This window comes from Drosophila willistoni, assembly GCF_018902025.1.
Source record: "Drosophila willistoni isolate 14030-0811.24 chromosome 2L unlocalized genomic scaffold, UCI_dwil_1.1 Seg168, whole genome shotgun sequence".
Taxonomy (NCBI): domain Eukaryota; kingdom Metazoa; phylum Arthropoda; class Insecta; order Diptera; family Drosophilidae; genus Drosophila; species Drosophila willistoni.
The window spans coordinates 4,237,152-4,256,351 of NW_025814047.1; the positions used below are offsets into that span (position 1 = coordinate 4,237,152).

The 19,200-nt window shown below is 33.0% G+C and overlaps 4 protein-coding genes and 1 non-coding gene across 5 annotated transcripts; 3 read left to right on the plus strand and 2 right to left on the minus strand.

The window, feature by feature from the left end:
• Nucleotide 1: 1 nt before the first annotated feature.
• On the minus strand, nt 2-1,009 carry LOC6640785. The gene is made up of 3 exons (XM_002063786.4): nt 564-1,009; nt 366-500; nt 2-296 (listed from the first exon to the last, which is right to left on the minus strand). Exons 1-3 carry the CDS (start codon nt 691-693, stop codon nt 178-180), a joined length of 384 nt encoding a protein of 127 aa, XP_002063822.1. The 5' UTR covers nt 694-1,009; the 3' UTR covers nt 2-177.
• A 2,324-nt stretch (nt 1,010-3,333) lies between these two features.
• LOC6640786 (thioredoxin-related transmembrane protein 2 homolog) lies at nt 3,334-4,550 on the plus strand. The gene has a single exon (XM_002063787.4). The coding sequence runs from the start codon at nt 3,422-3,424 to the stop codon at nt 4,247-4,249; it is 828 nt and encodes a 275-aa protein (XP_002063823.1). The 5' UTR covers nt 3,334-3,421; the 3' UTR covers nt 4,250-4,550.
• A 5,120-nt stretch (nt 4,551-9,670) lies between these two features.
• On the minus strand, nt 9,671-9,742 carry Trnah-gug. Its single transcript has one exon. It is a non-coding gene; the product is annotated as a tRNA-His (tRNA).
• A 4,629-nt stretch (nt 9,743-14,371) lies between these two features.
• On the plus strand, nt 14,372-15,681 carry LOC124459836. Its single transcript, XM_047009581.1, has 2 exons — nt 14,372-15,148; nt 15,200-15,681. Exons 1-2 carry the CDS (start codon nt 14,372-14,374, stop codon nt 15,650-15,652), a joined length of 1,230 nt encoding a protein of 409 aa, XP_046865537.1. The 3' UTR covers nt 15,653-15,681.
• Nucleotides 15,682-16,825: 1,144 nt separating this feature from the next.
• LOC26529978 lies at nt 16,826-18,797 on the plus strand. The gene has a single exon (XM_015178698.2). The coding sequence runs from the start codon at nt 16,826-16,828 to the stop codon at nt 18,635-18,637; it is 1,812 nt and encodes a 603-aa protein (XP_015034184.1). The 3' UTR covers nt 18,638-18,797.
• Nucleotides 18,798-19,200: the final 403 nt, after the last annotated feature.

Genomic DNA, 19,200 nt, shown 5'->3' on the forward strand with positions numbered 1-19,200 from the left:
TTTTTTTTTTTCGAATGTGTGTGTGTTAGTAAAGGGGGATTAAATGTATATATACGCCATTTGAATATATAGGGGCGTGGCGTATATATAAGTTGGACCAATAAATTCTGCTTTAAGGGCAAAGAAAATTATTGGTGGCCAATGTAGCGCAGGATATAGCGCTACGGGGAAAATCCTTTACAATTTGCGTGGAGCATATTCGTTCTTCTTGACATTGTGGGGTGAGTAACGATTGTAGAGACCCCAAATGGAGTTCATTAGCTTGTCATTATATTTCACCGGTGAGTAATCACGTTCTGTAAAGGCAGACACAAAGTCAAATGGTTAAAATGAGAATTTCTCAATTTTTTTATATTCCCACTTACGAGTCTGAAGATTAATTCCAGCGTTCTTATCAGTGGCAGACAATTTCATGCGGGAAACAATCATATCACGTTCATTATATTCACGAATTTTGCAAGCGGCAAAGGCTCCTTGAGGTATGGCTGCCATCCTGGATTCTGTAGGATAATAATGGTTAATTATTTCAAGAATTAAACATTTAAGTAATTTCCGACACTAACCGTTGATGATGGTATTTAAGTTTTTCAAAAATTGATAATTCTTTGTTTCGTTTAGTTCAAACACTTTGTTCCAGCACTTGGTCAAATGCTGCTCAATTCTCAAGATATTGGCGCTTTCTTGCATAAACATTCAAATGCAAAAACACACACACACACAAAGATTTGGAAACTTGGTGAAGGGGAGTTTAGGAATGAGGAAGGGGGTTAATACAAATTTGGTTTTGATTTAGCCAAATTCCCCAAAGCCTGCTTTTGTTGTAAAAACTTTACGAATTTATTTAAAATTTAGTTAGCTGTAGCCAATTAGGTTTGCTTTTTTCTATATTTTTGATTTGCTTTTTGCAACATTCAATGGCAATTAATGCCAATATATCACTTGGGTTTCTCGATCTCGAGCGGGCTGCGAATAAAAATTCGATGTGTGTACACAACGTAAGGGGTTCAGAATTGAACTGAATTTTTGTTCGTTGTCTCAATTTTTATAGGGCGCGTGTGTGCTGTGTGCCGGAGAGCCAGAGACCACAAAATCTCGGGGTTGGGTCCATGATAAGCCATGAAACACGGACGCACAACAAGAGAGATCAGGTTGACTTGATAACGTAGCCAACTGAGCGCCATTTTGTTATTGGCGCATGACAGCTTATCAGTTTTGAATTTTTAATTTATTTCTTTACTTTTTTTTTTTTTGTGTGATAGTTTTATTTCAAATCTATTCATAGCTAGCCTATGAATGCAAAAAAGGTTTAGAGTAATGTGTGAAGATACAAAGTGATGAGTGATAAGAAGAAGGTGATACATAAGTGCAGGGTCACAGTGAGGGAAAGGCCAGCGGGTCTGCTGCCTCGAGTTCACCCCAAGGGAAAGCCTTCACAAAACACAAACAACTTCAAGTTCAAATTTGCAGAGGCGAATAGAAAAAAACAGGTCCTTTTGTTTTAAAAATGCTTTCAAAAGTACTTTTCTTCGATGGCCTACTGAGATACTCTCAATTCAAGTCCCCCACTTTTGTAAATCCGATCTGGAATAAATAAAAACACCTAATTTCTTAGAGACTGGTAAAAATTTGGACTTATGTGTGTGAAGATGGATATTTCCTTCTTTATAAAGATCGATAACCAAGAAATCAACTTCCCTTGAATTAAAAAAAAGTCACATAAAATGTCAGTAATTAGATTAATTTTTCACTTCTTCGGTTTTAACCCCAAACTTTGATGTCTTCGATAAATTCCTGATACTGACAAATGGTCTTTCTCGAAAATTACTGTAATTAGCCGTAAATTTTGATTTTTTGATTAGACCGCCCCTGAAGGTGTATGTAAATTAATATAAAAATATATGTAGAAGTAAGTATTAAAAATCGATTCAAGAAATGTGCGCTATTATTTAAGGTATTTAAAAAATGTTCGACTCAATTCTGATTCATATTATTACAACAAATTTCATAAGTTTTTGAAACGATTTCATAAGTATTCCTTTTTTTTATACTTTAAATAAATAAAAATACTAAAACATTCTTTAAACTAAAAATTTGATGCTTCTCAGCGTGGGATAGAATTATTTTAGACTTAAGGTTTCTTGGTGAAAATATTTTAGAATTCTTCGTAGAGTGCGAATCTGGTGGACGACCCGCACTAAAATACATACACAATTTTTTATTGAGTGGTGTCTAGTTCTAATCTAGTTCAACATTTTAGAAACTTATCGCCAGACAAAATCAAAAAGGTTTTTTTTTTGCCCAATACATAGGGCATCTGGCCACATCGGGTGACAGAAAATTATTTGATGAGTAAGTTAAGAAAAATTGATTTTGTGATAAGATTTCACCTACTAATCACTAACCACCAAACATTTTTGCATACATCTGTAGGTAATGCTAGGTATGTTCAAATGACACACTGAATTTCATTTCAACGGCATTGAAAGGCCTGATAATTGCCCCTAACAGTTGCTAGATAGATTTAAAAACTGCGCAGTTGCTCGAACAGTTGTCACCGAATACTCTCGATTCTCATCATTAAGTCTCGAAGTTTACTCAGAGCCGCCTTCAACTCTGGACAACAAAATATTAATATAATCTGTTTGATCTTTTCAAGGAATATATATATGTATGTATATAGTATAATTTCTGCATCATGTTTGTTAATATAAAACCTGACCTAAGTACACGTTTTAGTTGTTAATTTCCATGTGCGTCACTGATGCTGGGGAATTATGTTTGTATTTTTTTTTGTGAATTGCATATAAACAATTTTATTTATGCATTGAAAATATTTATTTACTTGTTGTCATGCTGCAATTGTTGTGTGCATTAATCTATATTTGCATAATCAATAAGAGCAATAAAATACAATGCCACAAAGATTTATACATACATATATTAGACTGGTATTTTTTTCGCCGTTGTTCGGGTATATTACATAATTACGGCTCGTCATTTTCAATAAGAGGTCGTTGCTCTCTTCATATATTTATTCTAGTCGAACTATTTAAATTTGGCGCAGTGTTAACTCGATAAATACTTAAACGTTCATCGATTAATTGTATATCGTTTTTTGGAATCTTATTATTGAGTTACAATAAACAAATAATAAAAACTAACTGTATTTATATTAAATTTTTTATTATTTCTCAGTCAAAGTAATTATAAAATTATTCACAACAGTCAAAAATCGTGACTGTGATAACAATCGATATATTTCTTACAAAATCACTGTTTATGGCTCATCTCTAATTAGAACAAAAAAATTAGCGACACCCTGTTAAAAAGAAAACTAAAAATAAAGTAAAAAGTCAAGATACGGGAAATTGTTAATTAAAGTCAAAATTTTCAACATCATACTCGATTTGGGGTCGTTGCAATGACGTGGCAGAAGCAATTGGCAATACTTGCCAAGCCCTACTACTGGGTGAATATATTATTGGCCGTCTCATATCTGATATCCAAGAAGACTACCTTCGTTTGTACTCGCATTTTTCGCCATGATAACGGAGAGGAAGAGGACACATGCGATCTGGACAGTCGCGAGGCCGAGATTCTCTTCTTCTTGCTAATCGTTGTGATGATACGTTCCCGCAAAACCGGCAGCGTCACCATGATTAACTATCTATCGTCATCGTTCCTCTACACAAAAGTGGCCAATATGATATTGTGGGCCTATGCTGATTTTCGCTATGGTCTTGGCTTTCTTTTGGTCTGTGTTCTGGTGGGTCTAATATTGCCGGAGCCGTCATACAAGGGACCCGAACACATTACCTATTTCCGTACCTCTCAAGTATTTGAGGAGGAATTGGTTCGTGACAAGCGCACCAGTTGGCTAATATGTTTCTATACCGTTTGGAATCCCACCTGTGTGAACTTTGCGCCCATATTTGCTGAGCTTTCGGCGGAATACAACACGGACCATCTGAAGTTCGGAAAAATCGATATTGGACGCCATCCGGATGTTGCACAAAAATATGGCATTAACGATAGCAGCTTCTCACGCCAATTGCCCACTGTGATTCTCTTCCAACAGGGCAAAGAAGTGGATCGTCGTCCTTGCGTGGATGCGAAGGGTAAACTGCAGAAGTTCTTCTTCTCCAGTGACAATGTGCGTGCGACCTTTGGCCTTAATCAGCTGTATAAGCAGGCTGTGGAACGGCTGCCAGTTGCCCCAGTAACGACAGAGAGCAAAAAGTCGAAGTAGCTGGCCACCAAAAGTCATTTCTCCTACATGTTTCTACGTGCTAATAGTTGTTTTTATTTTAGTTTTAAATTATTCAGTTAACGGCGACCCTGAAGGTAGTCACGTTGTCATTTTAGCAACAAACCACTGTCAGTTAGTGCATTTTATTATTCGGTTAATCTTGCGTAAGCTTACACAATTCGGAACTAAGCAGAATTAGGCCACGAATTAAATTAAACAAATGTAGAATCTGTAAATTGAGCATAATTGTTCAAACACCACGCCACTCAACATCCGTGCTAATAAATTTGATTGTAATTTAGCATTTCCGGTGAATGCGGGCGCACCCCCAAAATACTCCATTGTTAAAAAAAAAATAATGCAAAAAACAAAGCAATTAAAAATCATTAATATTTTGTAGCACAACTTAACAATAAAATAAAATAAATTGACATTTAAAAGATTTTAACTGCAATGGGATTTTTATTTACATAAACCGTCTAAAGTTGTTTCAAATTCAAATGGCAACGGATTAAGGTGACCATGTTATTTCAATTTGAGTGCTGTTGGGCGCCTACATCTGAATTATGTACATGGCGGTACTCAAATTTTTAAAATATTTGTTAGAAACGAATAATTTCAGATAGTTATAGTAAATAAATTATCCAAGCTGCCCTAGACGCAATAATAATCTGACCATTTCAAATTAAGTAAAACTTTAAGTGGATTTTCTTTTCCGAGTCATATTTATAAGTTAATTAAGAGCAGTGTCACATAGTTTTTAATTTCGATTACAAATAGAATGTCAAATGATATATAATTTTTATGGTAGTTGCAAAAGTTTTTCGACTTTTCGATCAATTTGTAAACATTGACAAAAGATTGCAGGTAAAACTAGGTTTTGGGTTTTTAAAATCTTGTGCTAGCTATAACATAAATATTTTAAACTAAAACACAATTATTAACATAACAAAAGAATAATTCTTGTTAATAACTAATGCCTAATATTTTCCTTAGCATGTTAAAGATAATCTTTTTTAATAACACTATTCAATTCCTGAAATCTCTTAATTTTTCGAATCTCTTTGGTAAATTTGAATCGATTGTATTAATTATCTTTTCAATCGAGACAAAAAATAACAATGTACCTGAAAATTTTCTAATGAACCTTAATTTTATCAAATTCTAGTTTAGTAAATTTTTTGAATATTTGAAAAATTCATGTGTTTATTTTCAAGTTAAATAATAATTTAATCTGGATTATAATTTTGCCAATATTTGCTAAAAGTTATAATGAAAATAGAGTCTGAGAAAAATATGTGAAATCACAACTCCACTGGAAAGTGATCTAACTTATATTTTTTTTCTAACTTAGTTTTTTGGATTGTTACAGGATAGTACATTTATTACCTAATTATAATTTATGTATTCTCGGGCTTTAAATCTCATTAGTCCTTCTAGCATTTTAGTCCTTTTGGTAAAATATTTCGAAAATATCGAAAATCATGTCAAAGAAATGTAAACATTAAGCATCCTGTCAGCAGATAAGATTATGTCTTTTAATTGAATATAAATAGAATGTATTATAAAAAATGGTTAAAAGTATGGCAAAGTCAACTAAATGACATCATCGGGCATTAAAATGTCTAACAGATAAATTGTTTCTCACAGAGGATCGCCTTTGGAATAAACTCTGACAAGTGACTATTCCGCTTAGCCATTTCAAACAATTGTCAGACTAAATGCCCATGTGAATGGCGACCTAGATCGATTTATAAAACATATAATGAATTCATTGAGTGTTAAACAAAAATGTATAACAATGGCTAAAAGTGAACACTGAGTTTCCGGCGCGTTGGCTTTCAAAAAAGAAAAAAAAGTGACTCACGGCCTCCAGACAGATACCATTAAGTGTGAATGTATGTGGGAGGCTTTCCACCAGTTTTTCTTCCCTATCATCATCATCACCCAACTCAGGCTGCCCAACACAAAATAATAGCAAAATCCCTTTTATCCATTCAATATGCATACATTTAAACGAATATAAGTATGTAAATGCATAAATACAGACGATTGCACACATACGCACTAGGACACGGACACTGAACCAGGCCCAGTTCCAGGACTGGGACCTATACACAGACTGGCAGACAGACGAACAGACACACGGACGGACGGACACACAGATAGACAGAAACATGCGAGCAACGCTTTTGTGGTTAATATTTGTATATTTTTTTACTTTATTTTCAATGAAACGACATGGAAATGGCTATTATGTTGTATTGTTGTGTATATTGTGTATAATACGATTGTCTCAGTTGTGCGTGGGCGTTTTATTTGTGAATTTCTGTTAAATTTCAATAAGATGGTTCACCGGATATACATAAATTGTGTGTCGGTCTTTTGGGAAAATTTAGAGCGTAATAAGTGCCGCCAGTAAGTCAGATTTCCCTTAAGCATATCAGAATTTTAATCAATATTTATGTAAATGTTTAAATCACTCGAGTTTTTCAATGTTAATCAAGAAATAATTATAATGCTTAAAGGCACAACTGCTTTCTTTATATTTTTTTTACAATAATTTAATTAGGCATAAGGAACAGAAATAACAAGAATGTTTAAATCCCCAGAAGTATGCAACATGTTATTTGACACATTGCCTCTTAAGTTGCTTTGGCTTTCGATGAGTTTTAGTTTATCAAAACATCAAGGACCAAAAAATTTACAGTATTGGAACATATGTACTTATATGCCTTAAGCTTGGCACAGTTTTCTGGAAACTGTATGTTGATGGAAATATCTTAAAACGTTTGATTTTGTTTTCTAAAATTTTAACACTTTTTTTCTAAGTTTCTACATATTTACAAATAAAATTACTGTGTCACAATATATGCTGAATACAGGAGGCTACATTATAAATTTTCAATTTTATATAAAAAATAACAAATGTATCCATTCTTATGTCAAAATTGTTTCAATCAGTTGTACATATAGCATCAGATTATCATATTTATTTATTTATTGCATTAGATTTCTTTTAAGTTTGCGTCTAAGAACTTTTTTCTCCCACATATTTCGAACAAGTTATTATTATAATAATTTAAGTAATAATAAAAATTAATTTATAATACAATTTGCGAAAATTTTAAACTGAAATGGATTGTCAAATAAGCTATTATATAAAAAGTCTAACTATTTCTAACTATTTCCGATTTCTGATAAAATCTATATATCACTTGACGGGAAATTTAATTCTCTATCTTTCAGAGTTTAAATTCAAAAAAAAAAAAAAAATATAGAAATAAACAAGAATAATGGATTTATTTAATTGTTTTAACTGCTTTGTTCAAGTAATAATTTATTACAAACTTATCTAACCAAAATTTACGAGTTGCCCATTATGTCACACTCATTGTCAGTGGAAATGTAAGTACATTTTTAAAAAGTATTTCAACTGAATCCACTAACTTGTGAATATGTTGAACAATAAATTCTTGTAACATTTCCTAAGAAGCGCCACGCCCCTTGCTCCCTTTAAACAACCCCTCTAAATCCATCAAATGATGGCCATATATTGTCAATAGCTTTTCACTGGAAAATCCAATAAGCAACTGCTTGATAACAAAGCGCATTGTCGCTGCGATTGCCACCTTGATTTTGCCTCGATGGGTACACGGCTGCCCACATTCAATTGATTTTGAGTGATTTTTCTTAAGAAGCACCCTGCAATACTTGGCAAAACAGATGGATACGGATGGCTTATCGCAGATCTAGAGATTGCTCTTGAGAAGGAATCTTAAACTATTAGACCTAAGAAACTACATAGAAACGTTACTTAATCCTCACCTTGGGTTTTCATTGACTTTTCGTAACCATTTTCTATTCTTTAAGATTGGAATCAATATATTAAGTTGTCCTTGTAAGGTGTACCATATTCGTTTATCAAATTTAAGAATAACGTCCTTATTTTTTATTGCATTTTTATGTCAACACCAGCTGCTGGCGTCTTAATATCGTTTCGCCAGAGATTCCGAAGTGGATTTTGTGTATTTCTGTCAATTGCTTACAATTAAATTAAAATTCAAGTCAATGCCAGCCGCAGCCGGATCTGTTGGCCAAAACGAAGGACCTAATGAGAAACCACAAACCAATTTAAGACCCAAAGGTGTTTTGGCAATATAAAGGGATTTGGAATACCACAATTTGTGGTGGGTTCGAGCGGGTTGGGCAGGTTTCAAGGGGATGATTAGTTCATAAAGAAATGACTTGAATCAATGACAGAATAATAATTTTATCTTATTTTACTTATGCAATATAAAAAGATTTCTTAATAAGAAATCATTGAATGTTATTGGATGTTAAGAATGTCTAGAAGAATATATTATGTATAGAAGGCTTAAGTATATTAACTTTTATAACAACTCAATATATACATATGTTTTTAAAAACCGCATTAAATGGGATGCAATATTAGCATTATAACGAAATGTTTTTAAAAGATAAAGGAGAAACTTCAATTAGTAGTATTACTTATAATAATTAGAAAACTCTCTTGGTTTATGATACTAAAAGATACAGAGAATATATTTATAGAAATTCTGAAGATTCCTGTGAGTTTTTATAATTTAGCAAATAGTTTTTTAAATATTTGGAAAATTTAACTTGATGATAAACGTATTGAACTTTTTAACCTGAATTAATATTTTAAATTATTTTAAGAATCATCAGTATCAATAATTTGATAAAATATAGATATCGGTCTTACAATTAGATTTAAAAGAGAAAGATATTCAAATTTTTTTGATGCGCTTCATTAGTTTGATGCTAAAAATAATTAAAACCTGGAATTTGTAAATGTTTTATTTAGTGATATATCTTAAAATTTGTACACATACTTAACAAATCTGAAAAATTTGGATACTTTAAATGTTTTTGAAATTCGAATTGAAACTTTGCATGATTTTTGAGAACATTTTTTGAAAGAGAAGTTTAAAAAATTGTAAAGTGAAATTAAATTTGTTAAATTTTTAACACCTAAGAATTTGAGGAAAAATTAGGTCAAAAAACATAACATTTTTTTCTTAAAGTATAAAACTTCTTCTATTGCATGAAATTTTAAAAAAATATCTAAAGTGTCGCTTGTAAAACATTGAAAATTTGTTGAAGTACTTCTATTTTTTTTATGTGTAGTATTAATAATAATTATTTAACATTGTACATAAATAACTTAAACATATCAAATTATTTCGAAAACGAAAATTTCGTAAAATGAAATAATTTAAATCTATTCTATTTTTAAAAATTGAGTTCATTGATATAGCCTCTCCCTCATTGAGATTGGATCACATTCATTTTAAAGAAAATGTAAATTTTATATAAAAAATACAATTAAAAAAAAATGCCTCTTCTCCGTGACAATGCCTCCTTATAATGGAGCATTGCCGTGACCAGGATTCGAACCTGGGTTACCACGGCCACAACGTGGGGTCCTAACCACTAGACGATCACGGCTATTGAAGACGCTTGTTAGCCAGTCTAAAAATATCGAATGAAAGCAATGTATAGCAGACCCACCCAAACTTGATTGCATTTCTTGGTCTCTCTTTCTCAACTTGACTTGTTTTGTGGAGCAACAATGTATGTACCACCTCCTATTACTCCACCTCCTCCTCCTTCTCCCAAAAGTTGTAGTAAACAATAACAATTAAACTGGAGCCACAGCCAGCCAAAAGCCTCGTAATGGCAATAGCCCCTTCACCGGTGAAAGGCATCCAAGAAAAACCGCCCAAGCAAAGCTAACAATATAAATATAGACCAACTCTGGTAGCCAGCCAATAAACAAGATTTTGCTTTATGAATGAAAACAAATGCGGTTTGGCGACTGGCGAGGGGTGGCGGTGCTGGTGGGGTTTCAACTAATTTTGCTATCAGCAGCGATTTATGCATACACAACTCGAGCTGAAACGAAAGCGACCAACTAGAGGGAGGGGGAGAACAGATGAAATTTGCTGTGTTCTATACATATTCGTTCTTTATGATGACATATGAAATAATAGAATAGAATATATAGTTCTGAAAGATTAACCTTAACCTTTGAGTTAAATGTGACAATCGACAGCAAGTATAAGCATCTCTATATACATATGTATATAGCTTTATGAAAACAAAACATAATTATTTCAATTTTTGCTCTAAAAATGAAAACTTTTGTTTTTTTTATTGGTATTCTAGCTCAACTATATGAAAATCGCTGGATAAAGTTCAAGAAAATAAGCTAAAGAAGCTTAGGTTAGCTTAAAAACATTTTGGATTGCATAAATTAAGTCCAAAATGTCGGATTTACAGGGTAGAAAATGAGAGAAATTTTCTCTTTCAAAAACGATGTCTTACATCGTTAATATATATATCCATCGAAATAAAAGAACAATTTCCCCCCCTGAAATGAACGATTTCACTACCCAAAATCTAATTTTTAGATCCGTCACTGTTTTTATGGACAAAGCAAGACAAAAATATCCATTCCTCAAATTTTTTGTAAATTCTAAATAATGTGAATTGTTTGGAAAAAAAAATACCTTGACTATTCAATTTCAAATGAATAAAAATAAAATTATTGGAAAATATTATAAAGTGTTGTGTTTATCTATTAACTAAAACTGTCTAAAAATCTACTTTAAAGTCGAAAAAGATTTGCATGTATTACAGTGACACATTGGGTGTTAAAAAGAGTTAAAAATAAGTCTAAATAGTCATAATTTTTAAAAAAATAAATACTTTCTAGAATTCTAACCAAATATAAGTAACCAACAATAACAAAAAACAGAAAGAAACTACAATGAAATACAGTAAAACATCGATATAGAACAAAAATCTCATTATATGCATGTTGTTTTGTATCTCCCAGCTTAGATTTAAGAACAATTCGCAAAATAAATACAGTAAAACCTCCACATAACAAATCCATACAGACTCCACATATGTAAGTCGCATTAGATTCGATATGTCGATGTTTTACTGTAATTTTTGCGTATTGTTATAAAATATTAATCAATTTTATGTCCAAACAATTTTTTGAAATTGGAAACTAAAACTGAAATACAGTCGAGTCTCCATAATTCCAAATGGCAGGGGAACACAATTTTTTACGAATTACAGAGATTTTCGATTAAGCTGGTTTTCCATTCCAACAAAGTTTTTTCAAGGGACCAGCAGCTTCTGACGCAATATTGAGGTTTTCGATTTAGCGGGGACTCGACAGTATTTGTAAGATGATACGAAGCAAATGTCAATACCTATTCCCAAAAATGTATGCAGTATTGAAAAGTAGAACAAGGTTTGAGGTAATTTACTGTATTCAGAAACAATTCTCAAGATTCGATCTCATAAGAATGACTAAGCTTCGCTTTAGACTCACTTTTTCTCACTTTTTAACAGTTAATAACATTTCAAAAAGCTTAAACTTATAAAATTACCATTTCCTTTCCCCAATTTACTTTACTTTAACCTCACATTAAAGAATCTAATCAAATCCAATATTTGAATTCTAAAAATCAATTGGACTCCCTCCATATGTAACTAATTTTAATCTACTTTACTAATGTAACTCTTATCTCGATAATCTTAGCTCTTATCTGCTATGCTTAGGCCTTTGTGACCACTTATCAGAGGATGCAAATAATTTTATATTATAATAATAATATTCATATTCTGTCTTATCTGCTTTATGATATAAAGTTTTGAAGTATATCCTCATTGATATACCGATTGACTTACCCGCATGGAATTGTTTTTGTTTCCCCCATTTCAATTGAATTATTGATTTTCTTTCTTTAGTATATGTAATTTATGAGTAAAGAAGTCACAGGCCTTATCTAAGGTTCTCTATTCTAATCTAAACAGAGCGATAAGTGAAACAAAAAGTGTGCAAACATTAAACTATGATTTACGCTCTTGATAATTTCACGAAATTGGTTTTAAATGAGCAAACATGAAGAAAAAATCAGAATCAATAGTGAATTGATTTGAGTTGGCAACAAAATTAATTTTTTCCAACCCACCTTGACCCACGTTTAATCTGTGAACAAGTTGAAAGTGCATAGAACCAACCAAAACACTCCAACAAATACTTGTGCAATCCAGTTTTCATATAATTTTAGCATTTAAGTATTTTGTAATTACCCATTGCATTATTTCAATGGTAGTTTTTTGTTTTACCCGCGAAGGGTGGAGGAGGAGGAGGAGAGGTGCTATATGCGAGCCTTTTGAAATCGTGGTTTAAATTTGACATTTCGTTTCATATGCACGTGCTCTTAAAAAGGGTATATTAATTATAATGTTAATACACTGTACAACAAAATTTGTGTTACCAAATGGCATATAACTATTTCAGTGGCAATTTCCATTTAATGGCTTTTCTGAAATTGTTTTGCAAATGCATTTAAAGGAATAAATTGTTAAATAATTCGAACCATTAAGACCTTTTACAGAATATTAAATAAGAAAGCCTAATTTTAGTCTCATATACAAACATATACTTTATGAATATCAGTTTTAATTAATACGAGTCACTATCTCAAGAAAATCTAGCAAATTTCTCTAGTTTAGAAAATAAAATTAAAATTGTATGACTCTTTTAATTCTATCACATATTTCAATAAGGACAAAAACCAAAAGGCAGAATTATTTGCCCTACAATAATTGTGTGAAAAGGTCATTTACAATAGAATGGTCCGTAAGGGAATGTAATAAAGACTATCATCGCCAAAGGAATTCGATTTAGTTGTCTCAACCTCCAATTGTCAATTGTTAATTACATATATCTATGGGGTGTACATAGTATGAATATATTCGACACTTATAGATTTCTTATCTCGAGTTCAAATGGCAACAAAGTTGAGTCAACAAAATGCAAAGGCACAGTGGAAATGTTACCTGTTTAGAAAGGGTTTGAATAAAATAAAAAAAAATTAGGGAATATATTTTGAGTTTCTCTACACCAAAGTACAGATAGAGTTTTCAATTGTCAATTCAAAATTAAGATAATTTTAAGTGGAATCTATATTAAAATATGCACTCGAAACTCGAGTCAAGAAAAACACAATTTTTATTTATGAAGGTTTTCTATTATAACAAAATTATGACAATCATTTTGTGGTACTAATTTCTATTTTGGCGAAGTATTGGATTAAAAAAAAAAACGAATTCTTATAGTAGTATCTCAAAAGTGATAAACTTAAAAAATATTTTCTTTTATTAACACAACAAAATCCAATGATTAATTAAAGTAACAAAACTTAAATAATTTTAAAACTGTTTTCTTCTTTGACTAAAATTGTCAATTTTTAAGTATTGTTTTACAAGAAATGAGTAAAAAATTAAAGGAAAATGTTTCCTATAAGAATATGACTAAGAAAAATGTGTTAAAATTAAAAAACGGAAGATTGAACCAATTCCCAGAAATCATGAACACAGAGTTTCAGAAAAAGTCTACGAATAATTTTACATTCTTCCTTTACTTATTCTATACGTTTATAGATATTTATCCATTTGATTTCAAACTTTTAGGGAATAGACAAAAATAGGTATATATCGAGAAAGAGAGGAGTTTTCATTGCCTTTTGACATTCCGTGTCATGTCAATCAAATATAGAAACATTACTTTTGTTTTGGCACGATAATAATTTAAAGCATTGAGGGAAATCTTAAATTCGTCCTCTTATCATGCAACCTACTCAAAAAGATACATAAGGGAAATCCTTAACAGTTAGTACCTAAGACTATAATACATTTGATTATATTAAAAATGCAAAAACCATAGATATCTTCGGAAATGTCTCATTAATTTCTATGTTAGGGAATGGACTAAAGTTCTAAATTGAAAATTATTTGAATTCTTGGCCCATTGTAAAATGGACTAGCGCCACTCTGTCTGCCAAGTCGTGTTTGACGTACTTTTTTGCGAGACCCATTGATTGAGCTTTACGTTTAGTTGGTTGTTCTTTTTTTTTTTGCAAACTTTCTGCATATTTCCAATAATTTGCAGTTAGCCAGCCGCTTAGTCAGTGAGAGGAGGAATTCTACCCTTAGTCAAAGCGTTTAAATATCGCATGGAACACGAAAGTCACCGTAGTTGGGAACAAAATGCACTCACTCATGGACATGGACAACGCGACATTGGGATTTCTTCGGTCGCCATTTAGTATTGATATACCGCATGCCTTTGTGTATAACGATACACAGAACACAAGGCCAATATTCTGTGGACCGTATATGGAGACAGTGAAGCTATTTGCCCAGGTCTATCATTATCAACTCCAGCTGGATGAACTTGAGAGTCTGCCCAAGAAGTCGCTTGTTGAGCAGAAAATATCCGATGGCAACTATAATTTATCACTGCATGGAGTTCTGGTAAGATCAGAGATGGAGGAGAGATTACCAAACGAAACGGAGCACAGTTATCCGCTGGAGCTGATGAGAAACTGTGTAATGGTGCCTCTTGCACCCGAATTGCCCAAATGGATGTATGTAGTTTGGCCACTGGGCAGATACATTTGGACATCCCTGGTCCTGGGCATTTTCTATATAGCCTTTCTTATGCGCTGGATACACTGGCGTGAGAAAAGTCTAGCCACCAAATCCATCACACAAAATATGCTCTACGCCATGGCATTCCTGATGTACAGTCCGAATATGAACATGAATTTGAAGCTCAGTAGACCTTCCGTACGGGTGCTTATCTTCTATACCTTGCTCTACACATTGGGATTCATCCTCTCGAATTATCATATAAGTCACATGACGGCTTTCGATATGAAACCAGTTTTCGTGCGTCCTATAAATAGTTGGTCGGATCTAATTTCCTCTCGATTGCGGATTATTATTCCGGAAACATTGCTGGAAGAACTACGATGGTTGCCTGTGGTGGATATCTCATCGCTGGAAACCCAATTTGAGCCAAGAATTTGACAGGACTATCAGAAACTAATGGCGAATCCATCACGTTCCTATGCCTATGTGGTTACCCAAGATGCCTGGGAGTTCTTCAATCGACAGCAACGTGTTCTCATTCAACCGTATTTTCATCTCTCCAATGTATGCTTTGGAGGTCTCTTCAATGCCTTGCCCATGACCAAGAATGCCAGCTTTGGAAAAACTCTGAATCGTTTTGTTCTCAACATTTGGCAGGCAGGTCTCTGGGACTATTGGCAGGAAGTGGCATTCCTTTACTCAGTAAAAGCGGGATATGCACGGATATTCCTAGACACTTATCCAGTGGAGCCATTGAATCTGGAATTTTTCAATACAGCATGGTTAGTCTTGATTGTGGGACTTCCTGTTAGTTCTATAGTTTATTGTCTCGAATACTTTTGGTACAGGAGAAGGATGCAGATGTTACAATACGATTACAATAGTTTTGGATGAGAAAAATCCGAAGCAGTCGAATTAGTTTAACAAAGAAAATGTATTTTGACGCTGAACAACATTAGTAAAACGCAATGTGTTTATCAACACTACCACAAGCATAATGGTGACAACTCTAAACGGACATGAGATTATTTAAATCATTAATAATTATAAATTATATGGTAGTAGTGTATGGAAATAGTCGTCGCAAAAAAGACAATGAATTTTCAATTTAAATTTAACTTTGTTAAAAATTTCAAATATATTTTAATAAAACAAAATTAAATTACACTCTTTGGCCACACTTTTTAATATTCATCAAAAATACAGAACAAAAGGTTTTAAAACATGTTGAAAACTGAAATATGACTTATTTTTGAAGAGGTTAATGTAATTTCCTTAATTAAATGTGTTTCTTATGGTTCGTCTAACATTTGTAATTTTTTGTGATGCTTTTTAACCTTTTACGTTGTTTAACAACACTAAAACGTAATGCTAAAAGAAAGACAATTTCTTTTTATTCAAATAAGATATTTAAAGCAAACATCGGATGGGAATTGACTGAGCTAGATTCGTCTTTAGAATTCTTCAGTCGTTTAAATTTTTAACATTTTATTAAATTAAACCTATCATTTAAGCAGGCTCGAGGTCTTAAACATTGTTGATTATTTCAAAGGCAACAGAAAAAATGTTGTTAAATAAAACAATTTAATTTACTGTGAGTCACAAAATCTTATAAAAATTTGTCCTATACAGTTTTGTTTTTGGTGTATACGTACAGGATGTTTTGAAAAGTTGTCACACATTCATATTTTGCTCTATAAAATAATAATTTTCTATGTTTATAACTAAAGTTTTGTAAATTTTACACAATTACAGATTTAACTTTGCAAAATAGTTGCTAGTTGAAAACTTTCGTTTACACATATTTTGATTAAAAAGCAATTAAAGTTACCTTATGGTACTTTTACTGTCGCAATTATGTTCAAAGAAAGTTAGGTGGGAGGATTATTATTGTTTTTGTGTCTGACAAGTAAACAAAACTAACAACTTTGTTTTATGTCGTCGCGGTAGAAACTTTTCGTTTAGTTATGTATGTAATCCCCAAGGCCATATATGTAATTACTTTCTTATAAATTTGTCGATAAATGGTTATAATTTCACTCATTAAACTGTGTAACTTCTTTGGCGATGGTCATGTGCTACTCATTTTTGTTGGAATCACTTCTACTTGGCCTTCTAATTGAACCTATCGCAGCTTGGAATCTTCAGTATGTTCATAATTTTTTGCGTCCATTTGCTGCCTTCAATGCGTTTCAGGAGATTGTTTGGTTTGTGAGTCAAAAACAACAAGTGCCTGAATTGGATCAGTTTATACGTATCGTAGATGAAGCATTCGGAGCAACTGCTACTCAAACGGTGATCAACAACAATACGGAATTGCGTATGATAAGGGCCCCGGCAAGGAGAAATCATATGAGTTTTGTATTCACCACCGGAGTGGATGATCCCATTATGGAGGTGTATAATAAAGTCTTACTTGGACGACATTTCTACTTCTCAGTGGTTATGCTGATCGATAATGTCACTGAGATTCAGCTAGTCCATGATTTATGTCGCTATCTCTATGATTATCAATTCTTCAATTCGATGATTTATTTCCAGTCGGCGGATGGAGTTAATCAATTGTATGGGGCATCGAAATTTCCAAGTATGCAGATTGAAAATCGCACAGATTTCCAGACATATCTACGCAAGTCCCTATCGAAAGTTGTGAATGCCCGTTCAGATGTTGGGGGATATGGTTTTCCCACACCATTGCGTCAGGATATGCCGCACCTGTTCAGATCACAAATGGGCTACGATGGAAGTACATATAGGATAATTGAGACTTTTGTACGATTTATTAATGGCAGTTTCGCCGAGTTACCTCTGCCCCCCGATGCCTTGGGGGGCAAAGCAATTAATATGAAACAAGCCTTGCAATTGGTACGAGATCGACGTGTGGAATTTCTAGCCCATGCTTATGCCTTGTTTATGCCAGACGAAGGGATCGAGAAGAGCTACCCTCTGTTGGTGGTGCAGTGGTGTCTGATGGTGCCCACTTCGATATCTGTTTCAACGTACTTTTATCCTCTGCAACCTTTTGATTTCATGGTATGGTTTTTTGTACTTGGAGCATTTGTGGCCTTAATTTTGCTGGAACTTTTGTGGCTCAGCATTGGCAAAAAGAGGCACTCGGATGGCATAAATGATGCATTATTGAACTCGTTTTGCTATATTATCAATATAGCCACCGCTCGTCAACTACAAAAGCCACCAATTTTGAGATTTCTTCTATTGGCAGCTGTCTTTTTTTATGGCTTTTTCCTATCGGCAAATTATACATCGACACTTGGTAGTATTTTGACTGTTAATCTCTTTCATGCCCAGATCAATACAATGGAAGATATAATACGTGCCCAATTACCTGTGATGATTATCGATTATGAGCTGGAATTCTTATTGCAACTTCACAAGGAATTGCCGGAGGAGTTTGTAAAACTTCTAAGGCCAGTCGATAGTGGGATATTTGCAGAGCATCAAACCAACTTTAATAGCACCCACGCCTACTTTGTCACAGAGGATCAATGGCAATTTCTTGATGAGCAGCAAAAACACTTGAAACAGCGAATCTTTAAGATGAGCAGCATTTGCTTTGGTTCCTATCATTTGGCCTATCCGCTGCTAATGGATTCCTCTTTGTGGCGCGACATAGAGTATTATACATTTCGTATACACTCTTCGGGACTGTTGAATTTTTATACACGCAGTTGTTTTGAAACGGCTCTATATGCTGGACTAGTGACCCGTCTGCCGGCCAATAGTGAGTACACTTCAGCTGGCCTAGCCCACTTGGCCATTGCTTTCATTTATCTTTTGGTTATGTGTGTCCTGGGTGGAATTGTGTTTAGCTTGGAAATACTCCACGCAAGAGTTTCGGAACGCAAGAAAGTATTTTAAGAAAGTATATTACAAAATTTAAATAAACAATAACCAAATTGTGTGTGAGCTAAACAGAAGATGTTTGTTTTTGCATATATTTCGCTTCGAGATTCCAGTAATCTGGAGATTTTTAACTAGTTGGGAATTGTAGAGAAAACGTAAATGCGTTCCTAGCTACTGACAGTTGAATGTCGGAAACATTATGTAATAATTATAATTATACTATTTATTTTACGTATAATACGGCTGACACAAGAAAATTTTTTCAATTTTATTACCCCTACAATAGATGTTAATTTAAAAAAAAATTGCAGTTTAAAGTTACAGACACTATTGCCTTCTCTTTCACTCGCTATCATGACTCTCTTACTCATACTTAGAATTAGTGATGACACACGTGAGCAATTTTATTATCAGTGTTGTATTATTTGTTTATCGACTATTTAGTAATCAAACTAATAACAATCGATCAATAGATTAAAAGTTTGTCAATTATATGCCGATTAATCGGATGTTTCAGCGTTGCCAAATTTTCCACATATGCTAAATGTATAAAGCAGAGTTTTTATTTATCTCATATT